The sequence below is a fragment of the Chiroxiphia lanceolata genome, chromosome 3 (assembly GCF_009829145.1).
Source record: "Chiroxiphia lanceolata isolate bChiLan1 chromosome 3, bChiLan1.pri, whole genome shotgun sequence".
NCBI lineage: Eukaryota > Metazoa > Chordata > Aves > Passeriformes > Pipridae > Chiroxiphia > Chiroxiphia lanceolata.
Window position 1 is genome coordinate 61,269,450 of NC_045639.1, and position 12,128 is coordinate 61,281,577.

General features: G+C 36.0%; 1 protein-coding gene across 2 annotated transcripts in view; it reads right to left on the reverse strand.

Annotated features, from left to right (window-relative positions):
• The window catches only part of LAMA2 (laminin subunit alpha 2), a 359,058-nt gene that overhangs the window by 64,281 nt on the left and 282,649 nt on the right, over positions 1-12,128 (reverse strand). For both annotated transcript variants that reach the window (XM_032682503.1, XM_032682504.1), the window contains exons 39-42: positions 11,402-11,518; positions 10,141-10,304; positions 6,552-6,690; positions 920-1,022 (exon numbers count right to left, since the gene is read on the reverse strand). In XM_032682503.1, the coding sequence (XP_032538394.1) occupies positions 920-1,022; positions 6,552-6,690; positions 10,141-10,304; positions 11,402-11,518 (523 nt within the window). The remainder of the gene's footprint in view (positions 1-919; positions 1,023-6,551; positions 6,691-10,140; positions 10,305-11,401; positions 11,519-12,128) is intronic.

Genomic DNA, 12,128 nt, shown 5'->3' on the forward strand with positions numbered 1-12,128 from the left:
AGCACGTGATCCATGCTTCTCTTTAGTCTTGCACTAGAGAAGTGCTACCCAGACAACTGATCACCATTCTTCACTTCTGCAGCAGATTATTCATGTATACATGTAAGCCCTTGTACGTGTCCATACTGACTACTGTCCTACCTTCTCACACTATGGCATTCACCAGCAATACTCTCATTTATTGATGTGAAAATATTAAGGACATTATATGCACAGTCTGACCTGAATTACCAGCTTTTACATCTCACTGAACATCATGGTTCAAAAACTTATTTTTTTTCCCCAGTGAAAAATATTGAAGAGAAATTAAAGATGCTTTATTTTTCACCAGGAAACTGAAGTATTCAGTTTGGAATGTACAAACCTTATGACTTAACCTGGATTTAGACATGTATTGATGCTTTAGGAACAAAGAAATCTTTTTGTGTGTGTGAAATTTTACCTCTGGAGACATGGATTTAATCTCTTTTTTTTTTTCTTTTTTAAGAAAATGCTTAGCAATTCTTATCCACTAGTCTGTTTGGCAAACAGCTTCATTTGACCTCCCCATGCTTCCATTTTCAGTCAAAACCCCATACACGTCCTCAAGAGATGTGGTATCTCTGAAGAGCATTGCAAACTCTTTTGTATTGACAAGTATAAATGTTTAATACTGGGTTCCTTTAGCAAGAGAAGACCAAAGTTTCATCCTCCTCAGCCTTCTTGTCCAAGAAAATGGACAGAGAGAACAAACATTCCTGCATAATGCTTGGACACAGAACAGGAGAATCTTTTTTATGGATACATTGTTCAATTTCAAATCAGATAATGAATTATACTTTTTTCCTACTGATCTGATTTCTTCATACTGAAAGCATAGCACGTTTTGGTGGGGTTTTTTCTCTATTTAATAGGTCTGATTGTCATATACTGCATTTACCTTTAACATCATTGTCTAACATCTTGGCTTCATTAAGGACCCTGAAGCTTTTCTGAAGAGAGCTCCTGGCGCCATCCTTCAATGATCCTTGAGGACCAGATGTCTGTAGACAAACAAGCAGTGTTAAACATACAGGAAAGTCCGAAGTCATAAAAGAAGTATGAATATGATCTAAGTGAAGAGTCATCTGAATGATAAATGTGTGCTCTGAATTACATCCCATTGCCATTATATTGGTCTACAAGAGCAAAAAATAAAAAAAATTCTCTAATTATTTTTTTTTTTAAATGGGAAGCCAGATGCCCTTTGGAGACTTCAATAAAAAGAGACAATTTTTACAGTATTAAAGAAAAAGATTTGACTCTAAAAGCAAAACTTTGTCCAAAACAAACAAAACATATTTCAAATTAAATATGTATTTATCCTTCCAGCTATGGACAGAACACCATGCAATATAGTATTTCTCCTTAACTGCAGCTTGAGCAACTTTAGAAGTCAGACTGGATCTGATGATTCCACACTGACAACAGAGATTCATTTGTGGTTAAATTAAAGAATTATAATTGCTAGGTCAGTAAAGAAATAAGAAATAGAGTTTTAAAAGAAGGGCAGACTGCATTTAATCTGAAAGAGTTTTATTAGTAAGTAACCATCCTTCATCATATCGTGCTACTTAAAGATCTTTCTTTTGAAAAACATCCATCTCTACCTTCTGTGCAGAGGCTGATCGATAGATGGAATGATTTTTCTAAATTAGATTAGTGTTTTCAGTTGGTAGGAAATGCTCTAGCTTCTGAACCACTTACTGTTCAGTTTGTAAGACTGAACTCAGGTCATACATCATACTGAATACATTTCTTTGAGAATACTCCTGACAGCCAGATAACATTCTATATTAGTCATGGGTCATAGCCTTGCAACTAGTATGTAATTAAGAAGCAGCTACTTTTCATTTTCCAGGGCAGATACATATACTCAAAAATTAACTGTGTGTCAATTAAATGACACAATTATTATTGCTATTCATTATTTATATAATGAGTAAGCCCAGAGGTGACATTCCGCATACTCCTGAATCTCTGCTGTTTTTCAACGAAACTGTAAAAACCGTATATTGAACTTGCCATTTCTTTTAAAACTTTTAGAGAATGCTTTGGATACTTTCAAAATTCAGAACCAAGGTTTTTGTTATGCGATATCTCGTGGTATATGTTGCCATATCACAGGGATGTATAGCTATTAAAGATTCTTTGTATTTGTATGGGATGTAAATGTATGCCTTTACGTGATTTTAAGAACTAAGGTACACATGACTGCCCTTTTCCAAGCTCACCTGAAAGGAGCTGTGTACACAAAATTCCTTTGTACACGAATTCCTGTGAATACAAATTCCTTTCAACATCAACAGGAACATATAAATTCAAAAGATGAACAAAATTAATTTCTTCTAGATTTTCTTTACTACATAATAACAAGTAGCACTGGTAAAAGAAAAATACATAAAGTCCCAGGAAAAAAAATCCGAAAAACTACCCAATTAAGCAAAATGCTGCTCTTGAAGGAAGAATGTTTGGCCAGATTTTGTGGCAGATGCACTTGTCAAATCAGATAATACTTTCATATTTCTTTTCCCATTAGCAACAGAATCCAGGGTATGATCACTTTGGGACCACAGACTTCAAAAACAAGAATTGTTATTATTATTCTATGACTAGGCATGGTTGACTGGCTGTTGACGCAGTTTATAGTCAGTAAAATGAAACTGGAAGGTCAAATTTACAATGCAAAACCAAAAAGTTCATCAAATCAGGAACAATAATTGGGCGTGCGCTGACAATTAGGCAGAAGCAGATTTCAGCATAAAACCCTTTCAGATATAAATAAACTTGTACTGATTAAAAGCTTTATTTTATATTTTTTTAAAAGTAATTCTGAAAGTAAGGATTAATCAAGATATCTGATAGAAAACATACTTTTTTTTACTAGTTTTTCTTGTGGCTCATGAGATGTCAAGTTATGAAGCAGTCAACAATTAAAAAACCAAACATTTTATGCCTTTGTGTGAAGTGAGCTTGTGGGCTTCTGGCAAGCCTGGTGCATGGTGAACCCCTTAATGATTTAGTAGGATTTACAGCCAAGAGTCTCTGATATTATTTTCTAAATTGGGACACTGTAAAAAAAAAGAATAATTAAAAAAATACTATTATTCAAAATAAATTAGAAAATTGCAAGGTCTTGGGAGTCTAATTTGTTCTAATTCTGCCTCTTCCAGAGTGCCCATAACTTGTGGATAGTACCTTCCTCCCCCTGTGCCTTTCTTCATGGCTTCTACCCTGCTCATGCAAACTCTGTGCAGCTTGAATCCCTGCAGCATCTTGTGGCAGGAGCGAGACCTCATTATGTGTTCATACACTGCAGCCTCAATCATGGTTTAGAGGTATAAATGCACTGGGACAGTTTTGAGGATCACATACAACTCACTAGATGTTTTATAGAGCTCAGCGCTAATTCACATCAGTTAAAAATAGTTCCGTGTTATTCTTAAATTATTTTTTTTTCACATACACTTATATTGTGAAGTTTTCACCTAGCAAGAGTTAGGGTTACTCTCGTTTTTACCAGCCCTGAAGATAGCTGAGCATTCTGAAGTACCAAAAATGTTATGAAGGGTTTGCACCTCAGGACATCCTCACAGCGATGTCCAGGCAGCTTTATGCCATTACAATGTAAGAATATCTAGACACCCAATGTAACTGTTGGGGTACCACTACAAAGAAAGTCAAAAGCAAAGAAGGAAGTAGGACCCTAAACATTTAATGTGTCCCCTGTGGTTCCAGTTACTATCCCATAAGTCCTCTCCAAAAAGCCTGAGAATAATCACACTTTTTCAAGATATATGGTAAAACTATGATTCTGATCTGTGAGGTACAAGCAGAATCTATTAATGTGACTCTTTTCTAGTCACTTACTGCCTTAGCTAATGGGATGCTGAAGCTGCTTGAATGCTAGAGATTCCTCATTTGTGATGAATTTATTTTGCTTTTGAAGAGGAGAACATATCCATCATAAACAGCTCAGGAGGAATTTTTCTGTCATATTTTTAATACATTTTTTCCCAGTCATTTTTCAGGCTTCCTGTAATCATGATGGATTTTAAGCGTCTTCTGTTCTTGTTTTCAGCAACATTAGCTTAATTTGAAAAAGAAGTACTTTTCATTACAAACCAAAACCAAAAAAAATTCCTTGAGATATCACTTAGGTTCTTGTAAATCATTTGCTCCAGTGATGTACAGGGTAGAACCTAAAACAGAAACCTGTCTCTACCATCTCTACTTTATACACCAGCTTATTACCACTGGGAAACCTTCCTTCCCCTGCCCCAACATTTTAACTGGTGAATGGGAAAGGCTAGGATCAGGGATGCATGTGAGCTACAGCGCTTTTCTCCATTATCTCCTAGCATCTGGAGCTCAGAGTCTTTTACAGAAGACAGGCGTCCACAACGGCTCTCATAAAGAAGAGAACATGGCTCCATCTTTCAAAAGGAGGGGAAAGGCATCATCTCTATCTTCTGTGCAGTGTCCTCATGTGTATCTTCTCAGAAAGTTGGGGACACAGTTTCCAGGGGCTTATCATTCTGAGGGAGACTGTTTGAACCACTGTGCTCCAGACACCCTTGCATGAGGGTACATTCTTTCTCTTGTGCTGAAGCTCAGCTAAAAGTTCCTTGGGACTTCCAGAAAGAGGGATCCTGATTTACCTGGTTACCAGTTAAACTCTTCACTTAGGATGAGCAAACATTCAACAGTATTTAAATAAAAACAAGAAAATAGAATAGCAAAATGATGCCTGTAGTTCACAACTGATATATTTTTTAAATCTGGCCTGAAATCCTCACATGATCCTTTAACAAAAAATGGCTAAATCTATCTTGCTCTGCAGTAATTTGATGGTAAATCACTGATGATCTCTACTCTGTCTGATGTTAATTACATTTAAAAGGCGTCAGCTGCCTCAATTTTCTTCCTCATCAAGTAGATCCCCACTATACATATACAGCTCATAACAAAAAGCAATCTCCCTTTAATGAATACATGCAACAGAGATGCTGAAAACATCACCTTAATATCTTAGTCTCCTCCCTTGCTACTCACTTGCCGCTATTTACATCATACTGTTCATCTTGACCTCCATCACTTTTAAATGTTTTATTTAATTGTTATTCTGTCTATGCTATAATCACTCAGTTCACCATCTGATATATACACTTTTCTCATTATCCTGTAATTGCTTGCTTTGTTTCTTTACTGCTCTATGCATCTCTTTTTTTCCAATTCAGTCCCTGAAACAGTTGCCTGCTTCACTCACTCCAAAGGAGCAAAAGACAGCATGTATTGATCCTAACAAGAAGAAATAAAAAAAAAAAGGCCAAGTTCTTATTTAATTTTGCGATGTAACTAGGTGTTCTGGTGAAACAAATAACTATTTACAGAGAACTAGCACATAGCAATGTGTGAGGTGAAACTATTTCATCAAGAGAGAAATATAGTAATTACTGTTATTTGAAAGAATGCTGAAAATGTAAAAAGCCTAAAAATATTAAAAATTTTGTGCAGTGGCTAGACAACTTTATCCCTCTCATAAATACAGACCTTTACAGCATGTGATTGCTTTTGCTATTCCCATAATCAATTTCACTGAAATAGCTCTCTGCAAGCTACCTTTATTCATGTACAAGTGCTGTGGCTACAAGTTGCTTCTGTTCATCTATGTTTCTGTATCAAATATAGGTTCTGGAAATCTCCTATTATACTATCATTGCCTCATGTTTCTGTGTGCCTGTGAAGTGCACGTCAGTTGCTCTCTGACTGCCTTCCACAAATTAGCCATTAACTCCTTTGATATTTGACATAAAAGATAATTCTGGCTATGCTCAGAATGTTTTCTGCTCATAGTATATGCACTGAAGAGCTGAGATCCTCATTATGACTCAGGCTGGAGAGCTGCCTTTACCTTAAAATCCCATTTTTAAATGTTCTCTCTGTTTTCTTTGAAAATTTGCATGCAGTACCTCACAGTGAGAATTTCTCTGCAACAACCGGCAGAGTTCACAAAGGGAATAAAACTTTCCACTCCTCTGCTACAATTCTCTCTTTCTAGAATTCTACCAGGTGCGTGCAGTTCACCTGACGGGCAGATGAGTGCCTCTGAGCATTTTCATGGAACTGGGTCGAAGAGTTAAGTAAGGTATGGAGTTCTTTATATTTAACAAATGTCTGGCTCATGTCTAAACTAGTTTTATTGAATACCAAATGGCCTACAGTCCTGACCGAAAGCTGTTAGCTTGAGCCATAGATATAGATCAGAAGGTGAAAGACAGAGGAAGGAAGAATAGTAAATAAAAAGGAATGAAAAACAAGGAATGTGAGTTAGGAATAAATGGGGATATAGTCTGAAGGTGCACATAGCTCTCACAAGGGCATAAGCTTTCTGATGGCAGCACAAGAATTTATGGCGGCAGAAGTCTCTACATAAAGTCATAAGATAACAAAACACAAATCTCAGATAAAGTGTAGCACAGTTCCACAGAAAGTCTAACCCTTCCACTCATTAATTTACTTATTTTTCTTACCGCTTGCATAGCATCATTTGCAAGAACCTTGGCTTCCTTGGCAACTCTTTCAGCTTCGTCTGTGTTATCCTTGATGTTAGTATAAGCATTGAAAGCACGTGTGGCATTGAAAGAGAGGTTTTTGGCTTCAGTAAGGATTCTGTTGGGATGGGAAAAGTAAACACACCGTTAAACCGCTATCAGAGCCCAACAGAACACAGTATCCTACTTTTTCAAACCCAACAGCCTGTATTTCTAAGGTGTTTCTTTAGAGAGCAATGCTACACTTGGGATTTCAGGAGTTCTGGCCTCATGTTTAATAGAATTCACATTTTATCTGTGCAGAAAGACATAAAGAACAATGTTCGCTTAAAGAGGAGGTTCTGTGAGATAAAAATAGACTAGACACTGAGAAAAGACAGCACTGTGCTTAACACTAATACAAGTAACATATTCATAATGTGGGTTTGTAGCCACATATCCATGCGTTGAGCCAGGCAACTCAATGAAATTTGCACTGTATGAACATGAAGGATCATGACAGACATGTTTTAAAGTAGAATCTCTGAACAACTAATTTCTTGGTCTGGCTGCCAAACACAGAACTGCTGGTTTTAAAGGAGATCTCACCATCTAAACCAAATCTTAAATGCTAATTTTGCTGAACAAAATGAAAAACATAAATAATAATGCTTCATATTGAATGGGAAGTTCAACTGACATGAAATATTATGTTCTAGTAACTATAATTAGATTAAAAGGTAATTATAAACAGTTATTATTTTCTGGTGCAGGGACAGATCTCAGTTAACCTCCTTCCAGGGGAATTTCTAGTCAGCAGGTTGGGGAAATAACTTTTCTTGCACTCTCTCTGTATGATACATTCAAACATTTTCAAGGAAGAATTACTACACCTACAGAATTAACTTGAAAACCACCATCTCAGTATACATTATGACTGATGGCTATGATGCTTTTACTGAATAAAGTGTAAATGTGCTAAAATCTCCACTTGAAATGGGTAAACATGGATCTGAACTTGGATTTTTGCCTTTCTGGGAGATGCTTGAGCCATCAAGGTGTATGACAACAAAAGAGAGGCAGGGATTACTTCTGCTGGACCTGTTTAAGCTTGTACAAAATCATTATTGATAAAGTGTGTGTTGAAAAAAAGACAAATTCATCCTGGTAATTAATCTGTTCTCTGGAGAACTAGGACAGCTGGGCTCTGATCTCGGCATCAATTACATACTGATTTCTACAAAATGCCACAGGGAAGAAAGTGGACAGAAAATATAATCCCTGGACTCCACATGTAGTTAATAGGGGGATAGAGTCCCTCTAGGTTACTGCAGAAATAGCATGACTGACCTGCCTCTGCATCACTCCTGGAAAAGCATATCTCCTTCCTCAACTACAGATGGAACTCACTAGGCTACTGTAAGTTTCTGTGATGCTCTGTTAGAGAAATGTGCAGCCCAGAATGGCTATCTAGCAAGTAGCTCAAGTACTACTTAGAAATATGGTTCAAATCCCTTCTGGTTAGGAGGGAACCAAACTGAATTTGCCAAATACCAATGATGTTTACTCAGGAGCAGGCAATTAGCCATAAGGGAGAAGCCTATACTAATACCTTTTTGTATACAGAAAAAATAACAACATTTTTTTTTCTAGGTTAAATTAATGAACTGTTCTGTGTTCTAACACCCAAGAGAACATCTTCACCATCAATCAGTATGCTGTTTGAGTTCTTAGGGGGAGTGATTGGAGAGAAAGGGCTCTACCTCAATTTCTCCTGTAAGATGAAATGGTATTTTACAGCAAATTTAGTAGTATCGGAAAGACACTCAAGTGTCAGTTGTGAAGATAGATACACTTTTCAATTCCTAAGACTGATAGACACTGTATATGCCTGTAAAGTATACCTGTTTATTGCCAGTGGATGAACTAAACAGCTTTATCCTGACGCAGGACTACACAGTACCATGGTATTTGTCCTTTTAAGTTAGGTATCTATCTGACCACATCAGAAATATAAACTTTAAACATTCTGCTTTTAGACATAATTTTTAATGTCCTTGACTCTGCACTTTTTATTGTGCATTTTGAAAAACTGAGGTTGATGTCCGGATCAGACAGAGGTATTCATGGTACTGTTATACCACAGTGAATGTGACTTTAAACACTATCCTAAGCTCCTTAAGGCCAACCTGTCAATCTTCATTAAGGCAGAAGCACATACACGCACCCATAAAAAAGTGTATTTAGAATAGTTAAATAGCTCTATCTCAAAATATATCTTTCCAGCATTTGATTAAGGAGGTGTAATATTTTTTGTCTACTTTTTCTCTACTTAGTTCCTTCGTTCCAACTTTCCGTGTATTTGGATTTTTATATATGGTTGGATGTGATACAAAAGCCACACTTTTCTAGAAACAGTGTCCTTCAAATCCTTTTTAGTAAGGAAATCACAGCTATCATTCTTTTATGCACTCCTCAAAACATACATTAGACTGAATACTTAGACTAGTGTGATGCTGTAAATTAAGCCAGTAATTTTACAAGTATCACACACTTTATCAGAGACAATTCTCTGCCTTTTCCTCAAAATTACAGATACTGGCAAGAAAAAAATGTGTTAAGGGTCTGCTCACAAGTTTTTGGGATACATAAGTCTTCATACAGATTTAAAAGATGTAAGCAGCAAAAAAGTAGCACATTGTTGATGTTCATGTCTAAAGAAAAATTTTATTTTTTTTTTTTCCATGCAGTGCTTTTATAAAATAATAAAACTCTGAAGCTATGCTGCGGACAGGTCCAAGAGGTAGAATATCCACAATCTATTTCTCAGTATTACTATTGCAAATTACACTTACTATTTATGTCTTGCTTTCCTAAATGCAATAAAACAAAAGATGCCCCCAAAATCCCAACAATCCAAAACAAAAAACCCTCAACTTCTTATCTTATATTCTTTCCAGGAAACTATTTTGATGATGAGTTATAAAGTATCATTCTTCTGAAAGGGTTGTGGTCATATAAATGAAGGGCATTCCAATTCTCAATTATATTTAGGAATGTGACAGTGGTAAACAGAAACTGAAGTTTCTGTACATAGGTTTAAGCATTTTGGTCCAGAGAACGTTTTGGGAGAACGTTTTGAAACCACTAGAGGAATCACTGTCCATCACTTCATGAAGTCCTTCACATAATGATAAGTGTCTCATACCAAAACAGTCACCTTAAAAAGAAGAGTACTCCTGGTTTTTAACAAATTTATATGAAAACATATAGTGAGATCTCTAAGAAGAATTTCTATCTTTTTCACATCAACACAGCAGTAAGCATATGATAAATTAAACTGTGTAATGAGTGCATCTGAGGGCACTGATTGCACTTCATGAAGCCTATAAGATGTATGAAAACATTTACAAGAGATACACACACAAATTGACCAACTGGATAGTTGTATATTTGTATAGAACAGTAGTTATTTGTATACTTCCAGTGCCAGATGTTGAAGTTGAAGAAGAAAGCCCTTCAACTTCTGGTAAGCAATTCTGCAAACCTGCTTCACGATTTTATCATCACCAGTGAATGTTTGCCTTACCCATCCAGAACTGCAGATGATTCATTCAGCTGGGCTGCATGGTTCTCAGCTTGCAATACTTTTTCTGGAAGCATCCTGTCACGAATTTCTTGTGATAAGTCATCTATTTTATCTTTCAGCTGATCAGACATTGGCTGTATCTTGTCTGCAACACCTTCCACATACTGAAAATGACAGAAGAAAGGCCTTTAAATTGCTGAATGCAAGCACTCTGTAGCCCTATATATATATATAATTGGTTTTTTTCCTTGTGAGGTATTATCTCAACTTACCTATGTATTAAAACTTCAGGAAACTAAGAGTAACAGGAATGGCTGGACTGGAAAGCAGAAAGGAGATAAACAATATTCCAAGAGCTACATGTCTCTCTAGAGCTTAGTAGAAGCTTCTATTTTACAATTAAGGAGCTGCACAGTTTAAAAGCTCATAAACTCTAGTTTGCTTTTGTTTCCTAAATGTAGATGCATACGCAGTTGCTATGCTCCACAATAAAAAAATTTCATGTTTCAGGACCTTTTGAGTGACTACAATCTATTTTTGCTTATTAAAGCATACTAGTAAGAAGTGTACTTTATAAAGACCTGCAAATAAGCAGTCTCAAATTGTTTCCTTTTCCATTTCTCCAAAAAGCATTTTTACATTCATTATAACAAGTTGCAATGCAAGCTGGAAATATATTCAGAACTAATGATACTTTAAGGTACTTTTTTTTGTAGCTAAGGCACTCATCTCAAACACTTGATAAAACTTTTAAGGCAGAATTTTCAAAAATGTTATGTAAAATCAGAGTGCAATCCTTTCCTCTCCCTGATCTATCTAGACTTAAAATTGTGGCCACAGGCAATGAATTATTTCTGAAGTTTCCTTCTGATATGCACACACAGTTTTTGTGCAGATAAATCTACATCTAGATTACAGTCAAAGCAAGATTATGAATGGGTCTGCTACATCTGCAATTCTTAAGATTAAGTCAATACTACAATCAGAATACCATATTCATAAAAGCAGGCAGAGTCCATGAAAAATTATGAGCTAGCTCTTTATGTATTTCAACGAATCACTCAAATCTCCAAGTTAATAATTTTTATATAACAGACTAGCTTTTCTGCCATACAGCAATTGAAAAATGAGTTCTTCCAAATCAAATACTCCAACATTGATAAATACAATGAAAAATCAGGTGGTACTTTAATTACATATTTTGCTTCCATAATGATGCTTTGTTGTACTAATTCTCAGATAAAGACGATAAAGCACTCACCTCTACAGCTATGCTGATGTCATTTGCAAGTTCATTGGCTTCATTAAGGACATCATTCCCTTCCTGAAGAGTCTTTTCAACATCTTGTCTGCCATCTTCTACAGCTTGCTTCTTTTTCTATAGGATGCGTTCACACAAAGAAAAATACAAGTTGTTTATTAGAACAGGAATGCCAGTTCAAATGCCAGCATTTTCTCACCATGCCACAATACCCTTTGTGGAATTCTCTGAGCTCTCAGAGCAAAGACAGTAATAACAATAAAGAACATCTAATGTAAGGTATCTTTTCTTTGTCTTCCTATCCCCAGTTTTGTATCGTCCTCCCACATGGTAAAGTTTTTGACGTAACTGACTGAAGTACTATCGCAAAATTAATAAGAAATAAGTTATAAATCCTAAACTTTACACAGATGTGTAAATACCTCATTTTGAAAATCACTTCCTCTGACTATAAAGGAAAAATTTATCTGCTGCTTTCCTGCTAACATCCATTGGTACTTCACTACTACTGAATGCAAAAATAAAAGCTTTGGAGTAACCTTTGGAGTAACTACTGCATACTGTGTAGTAAAGATTGACCTCTAAATAAGGAATTGGCAATTTCCTTTATAAGATCCATTGAGTATCACAGATTAATTTGACAGGAGACCATGGTAGTGATGTGGGCAGGACAGCTGGAAAAAATGCCTTCAGGCACTCTGTTACTGTGATGCAGAGAATATTTTAA